General features: G+C 43.1%; 1 protein-coding gene across 1 annotated transcript in view; it reads right to left on the reverse strand.

The window, feature by feature from the left end:
- Window positions 1-13,187, reverse strand: part of LOC310879210 (disabled homolog 2-interacting protein-like) — a 255,852-nt gene extending 242,665 nt beyond the window's left edge. The window contains exon 1 of the mRNA XM_083793693.1: window positions 12,931-13,187. Coding sequence (XP_083649819.1) covers window positions 12,931-12,973 — 43 coding nt within the window. The 5' untranslated portion in view covers window positions 12,974-13,187. The remainder of the gene's footprint in view (window positions 1-12,930) is intronic.
- Between the last annotated feature and the right edge of the window lie 6,619 nt (window positions 13,188-19,806).

Genomic DNA, 19,806 nt, shown 5'->3' on the forward strand with positions numbered 1-19,806 from the left:
AGGCCATAGGCCAATTAATGACCCCTTAGCCGAGAGAGAGAGAGAGAGAGAGAGAGATGAAGCAGGGACCCCCACTCAAAATGTACTAAACCTTTTCCATATTTTTCCAGATACATGTAAGCTTGCAGCGTGGCACGATCAGTTGAGTTGTATAGCACGTTCTATTTACTGTACCGCATGCCGTTGTTGGAACTGGAAGTTACGAATGTATGACATTTTTAATTACATTTTCTGCTAGGCTACACCCCCAAACAAACAAACACACAAAAACAAGTGTCACTTAGTTTACAGTACACAATACATGCACATTGCACACAAATGACCACAATAGGAAAAAGCTTTGGAACTATTTTGTGGTTCATCCCTTTCACAGATACACATCCATCTATCATCAATCAATCAATCAATCAATCAAGGAAGGAAGGAGGGTGAAACTCTCTCCACACTATTGAAATAGTTACTGTTACTGTTTACAGCCCTACAGATCCTCCAGGGTGGAGAAAGTACTTCTGGAGAATCACTCTTATATGAGAAGGCTTACAAGGGATGTTGTGTGTGTGTGTGTGTGTGTGTGTGTGTGTGTGTGTGTGTGTGTGTGTGTGTGTGTGTGTGTGTGTGTGTGTGTGTGTGTGTGTGTGTGTGTGCGTGCGTGCGTGCGTGGTTGAGTTTATTAAATGTGAGCGTTTCATTGAGCCGTCTTGCAAAACGCAAATAAACAGCGGAGCCGTGTTTTATATGAATGAATGAAAACATAAGTGGGGTTTGAACATAGTGGGGTTTGACAGACCTTTGGCTGGTTTCAAACTCGGTCGAACAGCTACATTAATAAATAGTCAAAACAGTGTTCATGGACCGTCTTGCAAGAAGCTAATAAACAGGGGAGCAGTTTTTATGAATGCCTGCCTGTGGTTTATAACCTTTTTGAATAGGCTACATATCTCTGATAGTTTACCAGTGGAATGGGTTCCATATGTACACTCTCAGAGTTACATACCTGTAAGGGTCCATTTGGAACCCCCTCAGGGTCTCTGGACCACACTTTGAAATCATTAAATGTAGCCTAATGCCCATATAGTCTGTAAAAAAAATATGGACGAAGGGAGCCGTCACGTGACCTATTGGTTTCTACAGGCACGCTTTGACATTCTGTTTGCTGACATTTGAAAAGAATAAAAATAAATGTCCAAGTCGTCCTTGGCAGAGAACACCATTGGGAAAAAAGTTGTCAAAGTCGTGATCAAGTACGTGTAAAGTCCGGCCAAAACCTCATTCACTTGAGTGGGGTGCTAATTTTTCTGCAGTGCAGTCTGCTACAGGAGGGGAAATATCGACATCTGCTGGGGTATTAATGAGAACTGCAGTGCAGGGGAAACGGCTCTTCCTATTTGGCCTTATTTAAGCAAGATAATGAGTCTCGTGCAGCATTGGCCGTTTCCGTTGTGCATATTTAGATTTTTGTATTAGTATTATTATTATTTTCCCTATTTCCCCCCATCCAAGCACACCCAAAAATCATTATTGAACTGGGACCCCCGACCCTGATAATCACATGGAATGTGGTATTGAGGCATTACATTTTAGGTTCCATAGATAAATATTGTGAAGTTAGCAAATTAACAATGTTTGCCCTTCTAATATTATTTGGCAAGTTGGCAAATGTTTGGCCTATAGTATAGACATCATTTGTTGATTACTTTTGATGCAGTAGGCCTACTGGTCTTTTATTATTGAGGTACCAAAAGGTCTTAAAAGTCCTTAAATTGTTACTTCTCTGAAGACCACCCCCCCCCGGGGGGGTCCCAACCCACAGATGGAGAACCAGTGTGATAGAGAGGAGTGTGGTATGTGCAGGCCTATAGAGTTACAGCAGGACACAAAGAGATGCAGTGAAGTCTACAGGCCTCTGGGACACACCTCTCCTTTTATCTATCCCTGCCGTTTGTCTCATCGTCCTCTGTCACTAATCCCTCATCCCCTCCCCTCCATTCAGAAACCCTTTTTTATGTCCAGGGTTCCATTTGTACAAAGAAAGAGGGGCTGGGTGGGGGTGTTTGGGGGGCATTTTGTCCCACCAAAAATAGCAAAAACTAATAGCAGACCTGGCCCAGATGGCAGGCGTAGCCATCCAGGCAGGCACCTAGGCTGCTTATGCCGCCTGACGGCACGTTGTGAGTTCGACTCCCGATCCTGATGAGCTTTGCTGCATGCCACTCCCCGTCTCTCTCTCTACTATCTCTCTCACAGTCTACTATCTCTATCAATGAATTATCAAACATACAGTATATCAAACATACAGTGTATCCGTTTTCTCAAAACTAAATGCATGTATTTAATTCAGCAAAGATGTAACCCACTACCACCCCAGCAAGTTCAACAATATTGTCATGACAGAAAATGTATGAGGTGATAGGCATATAGTGATAGGCATATTCTCTGTGTGTGTGTGTGTGTGTGTGTGTGTGTGTGTGTGTGTGTGTGTGTGTGTGTGTGTGTGTGTGTGTGTGTGTGTGTGTGTGTGTGTGTGTGTGTGTGTGTGTGCGTATTATTGTGTGTGTGTGTGTCTTAATATGCATACAGCTATAAAAACAATACTTCTGCACTTTCCTACATTCCACTTTACTACTTTCCTTTAGAGTAATAGTTGTTGGAAACGAGCTGTGAATCCTCCACACTGTCTCAAGCTTGTAACCAGATCCACATGAACATTTCAGAATCAGAAAGCTTGATGCTTCGATCCACGACACGTGACTTATGTTTTTCATCAACTAAACAGATTTTTATTTATATCATAGCAGGCAACATAATATATACATACACATATCTGAAACTGAAATTGTGTTTTAATGTTGTCTCTCCTTTTTCCCCTTCCATTTCTGATTCACATATTTGGGGGTGCGAGGCACGAACAAGTTTGAGAACTACTGCTTTAGAAGGCATCCACAGAATCGGCCTCAGGTCGTAACGGATTCGTCGAAAAAGTAATCAATAAAATAAACAGCTGCAGAGAAAAGTACGGCTGGTTGCAGCCCTATTCCCACATGGACACATACTGTACATCCATGTTGGAAAGCAGAGAACAGGGAAGGTTCTGTGCAAATGGTGTCACATGGGAGAGACAGTGAGACCTCAGATAGCTCCAAAACCTCATGTCTCACTTACAGTCAGCCAGTAAATCTAACAGTCATGTTCCCCCCAGGCTGCGAGTCAGAGTCTGACAAAGAAGAATACGCTGTTACTCTGACAGAAAGTGCAGAGAGAGAGACAGAGAATGAGAATGAATGAGAGAGAGCGAGAGCAACAAACACAAAAACAGAGAGATCCACAGAGAGAGTGAGAGAAACAAATAAAATTAGAGAGGGACTAATTCAAACAGATTGATTTTTGCAGTCTCAGAGAGTAAATAAATATCTTAGCAAACAAGACAAGTTGTTTGAATCTCACAAATCAAACATGCAAACTCCAATCAAACATCGAGCAGTTTGATGTTGCCTCACCACACGGCTCAAGGCTCGTAGTATTTGCTTGCATTATTTTGCATGGCCGACGTCCTGAAGCCACAATGCACACACCACTGTGTGCCACACCAAAATCTTTTGATCAGCAGCCCCTCTGCTTATCATTCGCATATGTTGTATTCGCACACCCATACAGACATGATGGCAGGCACGCATACACATGCACGCAAATCCGTGCGACCTGAGGCCGATTCTGTGGATCTCTCACACACACACGCGCATGCGAATCCGTGCGACCTGAGGCCGATTCTGCGGATCGATCGCGCACACGCACACGCACACACACACACACACACACACACACACACACACACACACACACACACACACACACACACACACACACACACACACACACACACACACACACACACACACACACACAGCTGATCTGCTCTAGCTGATTGTGTCCTGTGACGAGTGCTAGAATGCCAGATACAAACAAGGGATGAGTGTGCGAAAGGTTCAGCTTAATGCATAAGCAGAATGACAGCGTTGTCCAGCGGGCCTGCGTGTAATGAATGGATTGAGCTGATACAGAGTGAAAGTGGTCACAAAGCAAACCAAATCAACGTTTTAGCTGCTGCAGGCCCGTCACCAGTTATCTCAGTTAAGACCTGGGGCCGACTCTACAAATGATAAGGTTTTTGTACTTAGTTCCTTCACACCACTTAATTGCTTCAGGTCAATTTGTGAAATGATATAGCCGACGTGTGATTCTGTAATATGCAGCCGCAGGATAAAGCTGTGGAACGCTGCATGCCGCCGTCATGCATTAATGGCTTTGCTGACAACTTGATGGTCTCACGTTGATTGATCACCTGAGTGACTAATTGCATGTTATGTTATGAAATGATATATTGTGCGTGGTTCCAGAATTGGCCCCTTCAGTCATCTGAGGACAGACGATAAGGAAGGACCCCCCAGGAGGACCATCATTCACTCGACTTTGAGTGATGATGGCCAATGATGGTGATGTACAATCATACTGTACTACTGTACAGTACATACAGTATATCTGCTGTCCGGAAGAAACCACTTAACACTAGGAAGTCTGAGCAGCCGTTCTGACCGAATTTGAAATTTCAACGTTTATTTTCTTAGCCCATGGAGTCCAGAGAAAGTTCCCCTTGCATGACTTTGTCTAAATATTCGGTTGAAATCATCTCTGTTTTTTTTTCCATTTGAAACATTTTGTAAATATGATTTTAGGCATATATCTCTTACTCAGTCTGACTATAATCGGCCCAATCGACCGCCGTCACCCTTTCTCCCCCTCTCGTATTTGTTTGCGCTGCTTGATAATGGTGTTAATGGTGATTCCCCGACATTTACTTTTCACTTGATATCGTTTCGTAGAGAGCGCCTACACAACCGATTTATATACCAAATGAAAGCCCCAATTCCATAGTTTACATGGTATAGACCTCCCGAACCGCTAAATGTTTTGTCAGTCAAAAGAACAGTTCTTTCTGCAAGCAACGTGGAACTTATGTAGGCATGCTGCTGTGGATTAATTTGTTCTGGCATATAGGCTCAATATCGCCAGCTCTTTGTCAGTCAAAAGAGTTCAGCCTGTCCGTCCTTCTTTATCTGTAAACTTTTTCTCTCTCTCTCCCTCTCAGGGAAGCATGCAAATGTTCATGAATTCAATAACTGCACGATGTTTTATAAACAGCAGCTGAGCTGGTGTTTCTCCTCAACATGCAGTGCATTTCACGTGTGGAGTTTATTTTTTGTATCACCAGGCTGCAGGCTTTCTATTTAGTGTCTATTTAGTGTGCAAGGCTTACATCCGGTAAGCCACTGTATGCGCTGAGTTCCATACACAACACATACACGAACCGTATCCTCTCCTCACCGGATGTTGAATTCACAGTGCTAACGGCCGTATTCTGAACGATGTTTTTTTATTAATTAAACTGATATAACAACATAACGTGGCTAATAATTGTTTATTTGGAATGTACTTTGGCTGGTAATTTAGGTAAATATAACGCGACTCACTTGTATAAGTAATTTACCGCGGACAGGCCGCATTTAATGCAATACATTGGCTTTAGTAATGTTGTTAGCTTATAATATTAGCAACTGTAAGCTAACGGCTGGAGGACTACGGACAATCCGGTCAATAACATCATTACACTTAAACATTAATACAATTATGTCATGTTTACATGCCTAGTCAAGCAGTCTGTACATCGCGTGGGGTGACATATATTAATTACATCGATAACACACAAGAAAAGACAAGTGATCTTGCTCTTTTGGAAGGAAAAAAATAACAACAAAAGGCAGCAACGTGACACTCTTCCATGGCTATGTTGCAATATAGTACTAACGGGCAACGGCAAAATATATATTTTTCACATGTATTATTCGTTTTATACATTTTAGGAGTGAAAACATGTGTTAAGAAACATATTATGATTTAATTCGTTGGAAATGGGATGCAGGCTTGAACAATGTCTTCTCCAGCTGGAGAGGGACGTGTGGGGGGAGAGAGTGGCCAATCAAATCGCACCAAAAACACGGCCCCCCTGACCGTTCAGCCGACTGAGTAGTAGTGATTTTTTTTCAGACTTCGTAGTGTTAACTCTAAATGAAGAGGACCTTATATTTTTTAAACAACGCAATACTGCCTCATAAAAGTTGGTATTGAGCTTTATTTTGAAGATGAATATATATTTTTACAGACTAAAAATGTTCAGGTTCAGGTGGCAATCAATCAATCACCACCCACCAGTCATACTTAATGAACTGGTGGGCGTGCCCACGTAAAAACGACATTTTAACAAATACTGTACACTTTCTTGAAAACAATATACCTCTTTATATAACAATAAGGCCTGATGATCATGTTTTAGGGTGTGAAAAAAATAACGGCACTCCATCTTGAAAGAGCAGAGAGCAACGTTTGGGTCTTGCGACCTTCCTCAGGCCTGAGAGGAAGGTCGCAACACTGTGACGTTTAGTTCATGAAGGCATGCTGTTCTATTACTATGGCAATGTTTCCAGTATACGAACAAAGTCTCTAATTGTTGTCTTTGTCCTAGTCCAGTTTCTCACCAGCATAATGACATCCTTGAAGGGACGTATTTGATCCTACCCCATGGGTAAACCACACCACAATAACACAGGGTAAACAGAACACTGATTAAGTGTCTCCTACAACTTCCCACATCTCATTTTGATTAGAATCTCCCAGGGAATGGTGTAGAACAGTGGTTCTCAAACACCCCCCCCCCCCCATTCATAAGCAATATATTTATACTTTAGCTATTAAAATAGCAGATCTACAAGGACATAGCGCTACGAGCTTTGTAGATCTGCTATTTTTGAAGGATTGTGAAGCAAATCTTTGAATGAATATTCTTTCAGATCGAACGTTTTTAACTCCAATCTTTGCTTCTGGGGGGCTCCCTGGAACAAGATATTTTCTGATGGGGGTCGGCGGCAAATTACATATATTTTTGAGAAATATAATATATATTGAAAATGTTTGAGAACGACTGACATAGAAACATAGTTTTTCAGAAAATGATACATTTGTAGAATCGCCCTCAGGTCTAAATGCAATAACTGTATCCTACAACTTCCCACATCTCATGTTGATCAGAATCTCCCAGGGAATGGAGTAGAACAGTGGTTCTCAACCTTTTCAGGCCGTGACACCCCCCCCCACCCTCCTCCCCCATTTAATCAAAGGATTTGAGGCAATATATATTAGTTTGACTCGGCTTCACAAATACATGTTTAAATAGCAGCTCTACAAGTTCACACTATGTAATGTAATGGTCACACCGCCGTTTCGAGGGGCGCTAGCCCCTCCTATATCCAGCTTTTAGTTACCGTTCACAAACTTTGCCTTAAACAAACAAAATGTAATTCCCCAAAATATAAAAAGGTCCAATGCACTCTGCTCCAGTCAAGTGAAAAGAAAACCATTATTGTAACGGCATGGCAAAGATCATTAAAATACAGACCAATACGTTTTTTTTTACGAATTTTACGTCACAGTGTCTGAGCAAAGAGACATAGTGTCTCACACACACACACACACACACACACACACACACACACACACACACACACACACACACACACACACACACACACACACACACACACACACACACACACACACACACACACACACACACACACACACACACACACACACACACACACACACACACACACACACACGCACACACACAGTGTCTTCAGGTAAATTTACAGTGTTTCCAAACGCCCAAACCACAACCAATTAGTGACTTAACATTGTGGTGTGTCATAATAGTGCAGTAACAACAGCTAATGCCAGCTGAATTACAGCCGAGGAGCCAAGGCTTACAGTAAATAGCTGGCGGCCCAAGAGCTTCTGTGTTGCTGAATCATCAGAAAATACCACATAACAATGGACGACAATAAGAATGAAAGAAAACACCACAATGGAAGCCATACAGAAACAATCTACAAGCTTACAACGCATTTGTAACGCGAGCTTGTAGATAATAGATATATAGTATAAAGTTCATCGTAGGTCTTAGGCTATTTTCACTATTTGTCATTATGACAAAGTATATATAATAGTACTGGTTCCCAAACATTCTGTGGGCCATCCATCCATCCATCGTCAACCGCTTATTCGTAGTCGGGTCGCGGGGGCAACAGCTCCACCAGAGTAATCCACACTTCCCGCTTCAGAGCAACATTAGTGACTTCCTCCTGGGGGATCACGAGACGTTCCAAGGCCAGTGAGTCTCAATGCGTTTCCTCCAACTGTGCCTTGGGGTCTCCTCCCAGTGTGGACGTGCATTGAGGACCTCCCTAGGGAGACGCCCAAGAGGCATCCTAACCAGATACCAGAACCACCTAAGCTGGCTCCTTTCCAGGCGAAGAAAGAGCCACTCTACTCCGAGTCTCTCTCGCGTGACTGAACTTCTCAGCCTATCTCTAAGGGAGATGCCAGCCACCCGTCGAAGAAAACTCATTTCAGCTGCTTGTATTCGTGACCTTATTCTTTCGGTCATGACCCCACACTTCATGACCCTATGGGTGAGAGTAGGAATGAGGCTCACAACGCCTCACATTACGTACAGACAGTGACAACTGACAATGGAGAGAGAGCGAGAGAGCGAGAGAGAGGAAAAGTGGAGAGATTAAGAGAATGACATTTAGCAAATGGTCCGTCAAGCCGGGGATCGAACCAGGGACTCTGATCAGGGGCATGTGGTACAGTATGCCCCCGCCTCTAACCGCTTGGCAATCAGACTTTTAACTACTTTCAAAAGCAAGGAGTCCTAAAGTACAACTTGTTCAAGGTTTTGGTCAAAATATAGAGTGCAGTATTTGAAACAGCTGTAATTAATCACTCAGAAACATCCAGAGTAACTTCCAACACACACCACAAGCATGTGTGTTTTAGGCCAACTGCTGTCTGGTCACTGACAGGCTCACTATACTGGATTTGTAGAATTATCCATAATATCATTGCTGTTGGTCAGAAACCTCCTATCACCAATTTCTAACTTTTTGTGTTTTTTTCATAAATGAACGCCATACTTGATCATACTACAGCGTCACACAAAAGCATCAAAAGTAGCAGATCCACAAGCTCGAAACACAACGTGAAGCCTCGTGCTTTGAGCTTGGGGATCTGCTACAGTACATTTGCCACTTTTGAATTGAATCCTGAAAAGTAATAGTTTGGACATACAGTACGGGATAAGGTTTCCAGCCGACAGAGACGATATACTTTAGAATTCTAGACACTTTGGCACAAAAGCTTTCTCTTTTTCCCCACTCCAGCCTGAATAGAAATTGTCAGCCTGGTCAAAATGTTGGCATTGTATGACAGAAACATTGCATGTTGATGTTTCTGAACCAAAAATATATTCTATATAAGTGTTTCCAAATGTGGAGTTGTGGACCGCGTCCACTCAATCGAAGATTCCTAAGTCAAGTACTATGCACTATGTGCAATTTCAAAGTAGAATAGACGAATAGAATAACTCCAACGGCCCTGAATCGCCAGTGCGGTCACTGTAGCGCTCAGCACGGGGCACTCGCAAGCTGGCACTTTGCTCTGGCACACGCCTCACGGGACTCAAGCCCGCTTCTGACAGCACGCCTGCCTTAACCACTTGAACCCTAGCATCCCTACTCTGGGGGCGAACGTTGGTAGAATAGAATAAAACTAGGACGAAGATATTTAGTGTAAAGTGAAAAAAGCAAGCCGGCATATAGTAGTAAAACATCTCTGGGGGACTCCAGTCAAATGAGTTCATAGAGTTTCTCCTTCTTTCAGTTAGTTCCCACCAGTGTGTTACTGCAGCGGATCATCAGTGTCCGTCTGCTTCCGTTAGCCTCATCTTCCTCAAGTCTTGGCTTCTCGGGGGAGTCCCTGGAACAACATATTTTCAGATGCGGATCCGCGGCCAAAAACAGATAATTCTGGGGGTCCTTGACATGAAAAAGGGTTCCACTGACATAGAAACGTAGGTTTTTCAGAAGCCTTTTTTAAGTGGTTAACACTTGGAGATCCAACGTGTCCATGGTTTTCAGATACGTACAATGGCAAAAAAAAAAAACTCTCACTGCTGGATTGGAGTTGGATAACAGGATCCATTGTGTGAAGTTATGCTAGTACGTCTTTAGGCCAATTTCTGTCCTCTCCTCCCCATCAAGAATCAGGCATTGCAGGATCAGCCTGTGGGGCTATAATACATTTTGTCATACGACCATGTCGTTTTGCCGAAACGAAGCGAGTTTCTGAAGTCCCGAAGCGATAGAGCCAGCTGCCTGAGTTCTCCACGGTGACACCAGATAGTCGTCACTGACAAAGCAATTTCATCAGACTCTAAACTCCCTTCAGCCTACAGGTTGATGTTTAATTTATACATAGCTGCATGCCCGTTGTTGCATGCTAAGAAGTATAGCTGATCTACAAGCTCACCTACGTGTTGGATTGCAACGCGCGGTGAGCTCGTCGATCGCCGATACTTTCGGCGTGCGACACAGGCGTACAGCTGAGTATAAATCAGGCTTTAAGTCTTCATAGTTATAAAGACACTACATCTAGCAGAAAGGATCTGGATTCATGGCCCTGGGGCCCAATGGCAGTGTGTGTGTTCCCCTTTTCCTTTACTTTTTAAATTACATTTTAATAGCTGACACTGCAGTAATGAATAAAGTTACACAACCTGCACTGTTCAGCACCAAAGTCTGAGATAATTCAGGCATATAATGCAGTGAGATTCAATGAAAGATTTATATAATTATTTTTTATTAAAAGTCAGACAAAGTTTATAGTTTATAACCCCTTCAACACTGTGACCCACGGGAAGATTCTTTTTTTTTTTTTCAGAAGCGGACAGATGACGTCTAATTCAGATGCACACACACAACATTGCAAACCTGCACTGACGCGCGCGCGCGCACACACACACACACACACACACACACACACACACACACACACACACACACACACACACACACACACACACACACACACACACACACACACACACACACACACACACACACACACACACACACACACACACACACACACACACACACACACACACACACACACACACACACACACACACACACACACACCCCCCTCTGACTCTAACTTGACCTTTAAAGGGATTGTGACATAAAAAAAGGTTTTGGAATTGTTCTTATTTTTTTTAGGTTTTCTAATCTCAATTGCACCCAAAAAACATGAACTTTTAACATTCAGTAGATTTTCTGTGATCTGGGGTTTTCTGGCTCAAACAGGTGCTCTAGTAGGATCATCAAATCAAATCATAATAAACATAATACATGTATAATATGAAATATATATATATATATATATATATATATATATGTACATTGAAACTATACAAACTATAGGGTGCCAGGTCAACAAATTAAATGAAATCGGTCTACATGACATGCTATCTAAATAAGCTTGCATTGTGCGCGTGTGTGTGTGTGTGCGTGCGTGCGTGCATGAGAGATATATAGAGATAAAGAGGCTTGTTGTACAAAAGCAAAACAAACAGGTTTGTTTGTGATAGTTAAAGCCTTCTGCATCGCAACACAGACGAGAAATCCTGGGAAACTGTAATGAACAGGTGAGAAAAAAAGTTTTGAGCTTCAATGGAATGTTGGCCGAGGTTTACGACAGAAAATGGATAAGTCCTTTTCTTTCTTGGTTCTCTCTCTCTCTCTCTCTCTCTCTCTCTCTCTCTCGGCACACAGCCCAGAGAGCATAAAGCACTCTGGCTCAGCAGCAGCAGACGCTGGCAAGGAGAAACTACTCTAAAAAGTCGGCTGGAAATAGTTCCTCCGTTGACTCATTTTTATGCGACCACGCCGTCCGTATAGCTTACATCAACACGGTAGCTCCAGTGGACTGGAGGGAGAGGCCAAACATCTACTATAACCCCACGCCAAGTTAATTATACACCACCACGTTTTGGGGTGTTAAAACTCTCTAGTCATGGGTGGAACGGTTGGAGTCGTGGATGAAAAGAAAAGAAAAAAAGATGGGGGTAGATACTAGACTAGAGAGTGAGCATGTATGCTCACTACAGGCGACGCGGAGCAGCCTGGATCCCGCTGGATTTATTTGTGTACATAACTCTTTTTTTTTCTCTTTTCTTTCACTTCTTTCTCCTTCACTTTGTCTCCTACTTTTCATTCCTTCGTGCCCTCCGTGCCGCTCTCTGACTCTCTCACTCTTAGCGAACACACCCACGCACTCCTTAAAACGACAAGCTATGCACAAATATATCTAGATATTCACACATAACCATTAAATGAACGTACTGCACTTGAAGAGAAACAGAGCGGCCACGCAGCTCTCGCTATACTGTAAAACACAGTGCAGTAAATCACTCCGTTCAAAGATCCGGAGAAGACTGCTTTGACCAAAGTATCTCGCACAGCTCAACGGCAGTAAAGCCAAGACAGGAGGATACACAACAAACTGCACTTTCCACCGGCATTCTTCAAGTGCATTTCTCTCTTTGTTGTGAATGACAGAGACGCCAAACGTCTAAACATCCAAAAACAAGGGGTAAACATCATTAGACCACCATCTTCGGAGGCCGGCCTGTGCTGTTGATTTCACCAAATTGCCATGTACCCAAACGCCCACCACACCACCCCACCCACGGCCTCCACCCGGAATAGACTGAAGTCCTATTCATCTGACCACACAGGGCCTATAGTCAACACACCAGAGCCACATTGGAGCCTCATTGTGGGGCTAAAGAGGCTAACAGGGAAACTATTTAACCCGCTAGTCCTGCTGGGTCCCAATACAGTATGTTCACCAGTCAACTACTCAGCCTCTCTCTCTCTCTCTCTCTCTCTCTCACACACCCTTCTCGTTCACCTTACTTACCATGGTGGATGTCATCATGTGAGGTGCTGGCTTCAAGCTCCATGGCAGAGTCACTGCGTGGGAAGAGCCGGGGCCCACACACCCATATCCTGAGGCAAACTTCTATGACTACTGCTGCTACTACTACTACTATTACTGCTATTACTGCTACTACTGCTACTACTGCTACTACTAGTACTACTATTACTAGTACTACTATTACTGCTACTACTGCTGTTGACTACAGTACAGCTACTAGTTTCTCAGTGCTCTGAACTTGCCCTATACAGCCAGCCAGCTCGGCCCAGGCTGCTGTGTTACATCTGTCTGTCTGTCTGACTGACTGTCTGACTGGGAGAGACAGAGAGAGAGAGAGAGAGAGAGAGAGAGAGAGAGCAAACGGAGCATAGAGAGGGAGGGAGGACGGAGAGGGAGGAGAGATGGAGAGAGAGAGAGAGAGAGAGAGAGTGAGGCAGAGTTTCCACATTGTGGTGGTAAAGAGCTGGGGTTGGGGAAGGGGGGGGGGGGGGGGGGGTAATAGGATGATGGTGGTTGGGCTGAACAATGTTTCCACATTGCTGTTCAGATATTTCTCACTCTCTGCTTCCTGTCAGGCGTTTATCAGATCAGATTTATTTTTGACCAAACCAAGCAGCCCATGGCTTTACGGGTTTGTGTAAAAACATTATTGGCTTGTGATTGGCTGATCACCCCATAGCGTAGTGATGATTTGATCGGCTGAGCGAGGATGCAAATTGTGATTGGCCAGAATGAGATGATGTATGAAAAGGTCACACGTCTCTCTCTCTCTCTCTCTCTCTCTCTCTCTCTCATTAGCAGGCAACAGTGCAGCACTATCTCTCTCTCTCTGTTTCTGGCACAACAGCACCCCTACTGGTACTCATAGTCATACTAGTGCTCATAGTCACATAGGTAGGTGAACTACCACATAGGTAGGTTAACGTCACGGACATTGCTGTTCCTTGGAGTGGTTGCACCACTCAAAAAAAGGTTCAAAAGGTTTTGGACATACGAGAGTTCCACCCGACAGCAACGATATACATGCAAGTATATTTACAACTGTTTGTTCTGAAGTAGTTCTGCTGCTTCTACAAATACACATACTGTAGCAGATATTTGTAGATACATATTTTTGAGTGGTGCAACCCCTCCAAGGAACAGCAATGTTCGTGTTCACCTATGTGTTCATGTGTTCGTTAATGAGCACCAGACCAGTATATGACTATGAGTACCAGTAGGGGCGCTGCTGTGCCAGAAACAGAGAGAGGGATAGTGCTGCACTGTTGCCTGCTAATGAGAGAGAGAGAGAGAGAGAGGGAGGTGGGGGATGGGGTGGGGGGGAGTTGCACCACTCAGTTCACACGGGTGTGATTTTTATTATTGATCTCGCTTCCCCCTAGCCAACCTTCCTCTTCCCCCCGTTCTCTTATGGAAGTAACAATAAGGATGGAGAATGCACAACAACAAATTCCACCCACTCCTGTATAAACCTGTGATGAGACAAAGAAGTTGATTCGAACGTACAGATTAATTGATGATATATGATAGATAATTTCTATCTGTTTATATTTTATGCTTGATTGACCATTTCCTTTGACCTTTTGACCCTTTTAATCTGGTTGCCCCTGTGACTTCACGCTGTCTTTTGGCGCTTAGTTAGTGTTGTACAGTCTCTGTCTCCCTACATGAATTTGGCCTTGCTGCATAGCTGTCTTATCAGCCGGGTGCCATAGCAACCGGGCCGGCACCCCCTTCCCTGACAAATTTATCCTTTGAGGCCTAGATAGACTTCTGTGTTTTGTATTTTTCCATTCCAGTACTTTTCCATACTTTGAGTACGATACTCCTCGGTCGTGCCACGTCGGCTTTGTACCATTCTCCATTTTGTATTGTAGAGTATAAATACTGTCTGCCATTTTGGAGGCAGTAGAGAGAACCCAACCATTCTACTAGACCCCACGGGGTCTAGGCTATGTATTTGATTATTATTGCTGTGTTTGTGAATCCATGTTCTATTTTTCTCTGAAACGATGATATAAAACGACTAAAAACCTCCCTCTGAAATGGACGTCTCTCTTTCTGGTGAAATAAGGTAATCTTTTGGTGATGGGGTAATCCTTCCTGTTCATATTGGCTATTTACTTAAAGTCTTTTGGTCAAAGCTAAAGTTAAGTATAAGTATTGTAATGGGATTACTCCTAAAAGTAAATGTATTGTGAGGCATCCGGAGCAGTTTGGTTCTGTTCCGGAGCAGCTCGCAGCTATAGCCTCGGCTAACGAGAGCTATTATCTTTAGATTTAGTTAAAGGGGTTTTTACAGTCCTCCCCTGTTATTTATCTCATGATAGGATAAAATTCCTATCAACTTGGTCCTGTTCGAGTCTCCTTTGAAGTGCGTAAGTCTAATTTATTTAATTAGCTGCTACCGAAAAGGCAAAAAGAATCACATAAGGAAAAAATGTTCCTTCTTCCTTTTTTTTTCCCCGAGAGCTCCGCTGATTTATCTTCAGAGGGGGTGGTTTTTTTGCTCGTTATTATCGCTTCAGGAACATTGGATTATCCTTTTGGACACTACCAGCTATGGGGTTCGTGAATGCCTTCACGAACTGGACCTGTGGACCACGCGTGTCCATAAGTCTGCGCCATAAATCTGCTTCCTGAGATCTCCTGCGCTATTCTTGAGTTAAGTAATCTATTTGTTTTTGTGTTTAAACTGTTGTTATTGTTTAAAAGAAGTAGGACAGCTTCAGCGTTTATCTTATTTCTTTGAAAAATAATTATTCAGTGATTTGTGTGTGTGTGTGTGGGAGGGGGGGGGACCTCTCTGTTCTTCCATTCTCCCTCTCCCTGCCTGTGTGAAAAAGTTTCCTGTTTGGAGTCATTCTCTGTGCCTGTGTGTGTGTGTGTGTGAGGGGGGGGGGGTGATCTTTCCTCCATGCTCTCTCTCTGTCTGTCTGGAAACGTGTCTGTTACGAGGTTTCCATTGTGAACGCCTGCTCTGGGTTCTGTTTTCTCATGTTGCTAATCAATGTTCATTATAGAGGTCGAATTTCCGATATCTTGCCCGCATTTTACTGGAACATAGCTTTTCTGAAGTATGTGAGTAGAAGGCAATAAATTTATCGTTTTTCTACCTTTTCAAGATCTCGTTTCTGCCTTGAGTGTACACGAGGAGAGAGATGTAGATTTTGAATCATGAACATTCTTAGTCAAGTTGATAGTCAAATTAGTTAAATATTCATCATTTTGGCATTCCCCGTTTGCCATACATAGTATCATAATAATCTCTGTGTTTCCTGAGCCTTTTGCGACGCGTAGGCGTACACGTCGGAGGAAGGTCAGGATATTTTTCAGTGACTCTTCACTATTTTTCTAGTATATGCAACAATTTAGATTTAATACAGTGTACCACTAGTGTCTCAGATTAGTGTGCCAACCTCTGGAGCGGACGTGACTGCCGCTATTTGTTGTAAAGGTGATTTGTCTGTGTGCGGCAGTAGTCAAGCCACGGGCACATAGCGAGTCATCGTAATGTTTCGAGGCGTCAGTGGTTTGAAACATAACATGTATAGTTTAGGATTCAACGGTCGCAAACCTCTCTATCTAATTCCATCTCTCTCTCTTATCCTATTTTTTGAAATCACGAGACTTGATCGAAGCAGAAGACAGACGCGTGTTTGGTGGGTAAAATAGATCTCTTAGATACGGAGAAACTTGGGGGTCTACCGACAAATAATGATCTAGCTATCTCTCTCTCTCTCTGACTACAAGAAACAATCTCTCTCTAACTCTCTGTACCATGTGTTGCCAACGTAGGCCCACATGTTTGTCGAAGTTGAAAATTTGAAATATACATACTTTTTCTCTCTATCTAGATCTGTCTGTTTGATACGATGTTATTTTTATTAAGAACCATTTGTTCATTTATTATTCTCCTGCCACTCGCAGTGATATAGATTGTGGCGGGTTAAGAGTGAGGTGAATACATATATAATGTGGTTTTTCATGTCATTCACCAGTTTGTACTTTGTTTTTGTTCTGTTATCTACAGAAACGGACTGACTGCTGTGTGGGAGTCTTGGTCGGGAGACAAGCGGAGAATTTCAAAGCCCACAACTAGGAGGGAGAGTCCTCTTTGCGTGGAAGTCTCTGAAAAGTTTGTGGTGGATTGTGGACTTCGAAATTCCATTCTTGTATACAAGGTTTGACACCAGACCCGACTCCCCAGTGCAGATCTGTCTAAATTCACTGGTTAGGCCCAACCCCAGAACAGTCTAACTAGTTGCCCATAGATTTCCCATTTGGAACAAATTTATTATGTGGTTGTTGTTATTTGTTTGCTAATTTACGCTTTCCAAGCTACGTTTAATCACCTCCAATTGAATTACATTATTGTTGATTTCATTTGATTTTATAAAAAGGTTTTAGTCATTTCATATTTCCCCTAAATTGTCAATATAGGAACATTTCCTTCTACATTTTATTATTTTGGTTTTTATCATCATGAGTTCGATTTGGACTAGGCATTAATTCACCCCAGAATCACTTGATTCTATATCTGACCTGTATATGGTACTTAAGGGACTCCCAAAGACATTGTTGCGACATCGCGCTGGAGCGCATGCAGAATACCCCGTTTCCCCTCTCCAAGTCTGTTTGCAGAGATCGAGTGTATCTGTGAACCTGTCATTAGGGGGGGGGGAGGGGCGAAGAATCGGCTCCGACAAACGAGCCAAAAGAACTCTCGCAGATTCAGTTCTGACAACGAACTGATGACGAGCCAAAAGAAGAACTGCTCTAAAAATGAACATTCATGTGGTCAAATGACCATCTCGCCGGCCAGGTTGGCTGCAACGGTTTGCTGGGTTTGGTTGCCAGGCCCCGAAGATATCTTCATCACCATCATCATCATCAAGAGAGAAAAGCCATTTTTTCTCGTTCCCACAGTACCATTTAATTAAGGATTTTATGCCTAGTAAAGTTGAAATCATTGTGTTTTTTATTTTTCATTGTTCCAGTAAAGTTTCCCCTGAGGTTTTGATTTTGTCAAAGGTCATATGATCATTCGCGCATAAAATGCGATGGGTTTGATAGATAATTTCTATCTGTTTATATTTTATGCTTGATTGACCATTTCCTTTGACCTTTTGACCCTTTTAATCTGGTTGCCCCTGTGACTTCACGCTGTCTTTTGGCGCTTAGTTAGTGTTGTACAGTCTCTGTCTCCCTACATGAATTTGGCCTTGCTGCATAGCTGTCTTATCAGCCGGGTGCCATAGCAACCGGGCCGGCACCCCCTTCCCTGACAAATTTATCCTTTGAGGCCTAGATAGACTTCTGTGTTTTGTATTTTTCCATTCCAGTACTTTTCCATACTTTGAGTACGATACTCCTCGGTCGTGCCACGTCGGCTTTGTACCATTCTCCATTTTGTATTGTAGAGTATAAATACTGTCTGCCATTTTGGAGGCAGTAGAGAGAACCCAACCATTCTACTAGACCCCACGGGGTCTAGGCTATGTATTTGATTATTATTGCTGTGTTTGTGAATCCATGTTCTATTTCTCTCTGAAACGATGATATAAAACGACTAAAAACCTCCCTCTGAAATGGACGTCTCTCTTTCTGGTGAAATAAGGTAATCTTTTGGTGATGGGGTAATCCTTCCTGTTCATATTGGCTATTTACTTAAAGTCTTTTGGTCAAAGCTAAAGTTAAGTATAAGTATTGTAATGGGATTACTCCTAAAAGTAAATGTATTGTGAGGCATCCGGAGCAGTTTGGTTCTGTTCCGGAGCAGCTCGCAGCTATAGCCTCGGCTAACGAGAGCTATTATCTTTAGATTTAGTTAAAGGGGTTTTTACAGTCCTCCCCTGTTATTTATCTCATGATAGGATAAAATTCCTATCAATATATAGAAGGTTTTCACTATGTGACACATTGCGAGCTTGTAGATCAGCTACCGGTATATATTTTGTGTTATTTCCCAGACAGGGGAACAGCCCTGGGGAGAGAGCCTGTGCTGCAGATCTAACTCTGACCAGAGACAAGGAGAAAAGGAGCCCACCCATTCCATCGGCTGCTCAACCAAAATAAGAGCTTGTTGTGATGATTCTGGATGAATAGGGGCAGATGGAGGAGGAACATGTCACTTCAAAATAAAAGCTATATTATGTTGCATTGAGGTTGTGGTGATGCTTGTGGATGAATGGTAGCCTGGTAAACCATCTCGGAAATGTGAATTCTGCGACGGTTTACCAGGCTAGGTGAATGGGGACAGATAAGAGGAACATGTCACTTCAAAATAAGAGCTGGGTCATGTTGTGTTGAGGCTGTGGGTGAATGGGAGCATATGGAGGAACACGTCACTTCAAAGTCATTCTCACAGGAGGAGGAGAAAACCCCAAAATAACTCGAACCTCGGCAGCCATCCTGCCAGCTAATTAAACACACCCAGCAGGCATGCGCTGCACTGCACAGGAGCACACACACATGCATGCACTGCACAGGAGCACACATGCATGCACTGCACAGGAGCACACATGCATGCACTGCACAGGAGCACACACACATGCATGCACTGCACAGGAGCACACACAAAGGAGCACACACAAGCATACATGCACTGCACAAGAGCGCACACACACACACACACACACACACACACACACACACACACACACTCGCACTTGAAAAAGTATGTGACACGCATGCACGCACCCTGATGTTGTCACGGTTCGCAGTAAGGACTGAACCCAAATGCCGAGCCAAACGCAGAATAACTTATTTATTCATGCAGAGAAGCTTACAGCCAAAGCAAGTAGTAAATGCAAAATGTAAATCTGGAAATCCAAAAATGCAATACTTCAGGAGCAC

The sequence above is a fragment of the Protomyctophum parallelum genome (genome assembly GCF_964188405.1).
Source record: "Protomyctophum parallelum genome assembly, chromosome: 21".
In the NCBI taxonomy this organism is placed as follows: Eukaryota; Metazoa; Chordata; class Actinopteri; order Myctophiformes; family Myctophidae; genus Protomyctophum; species Protomyctophum parallelum.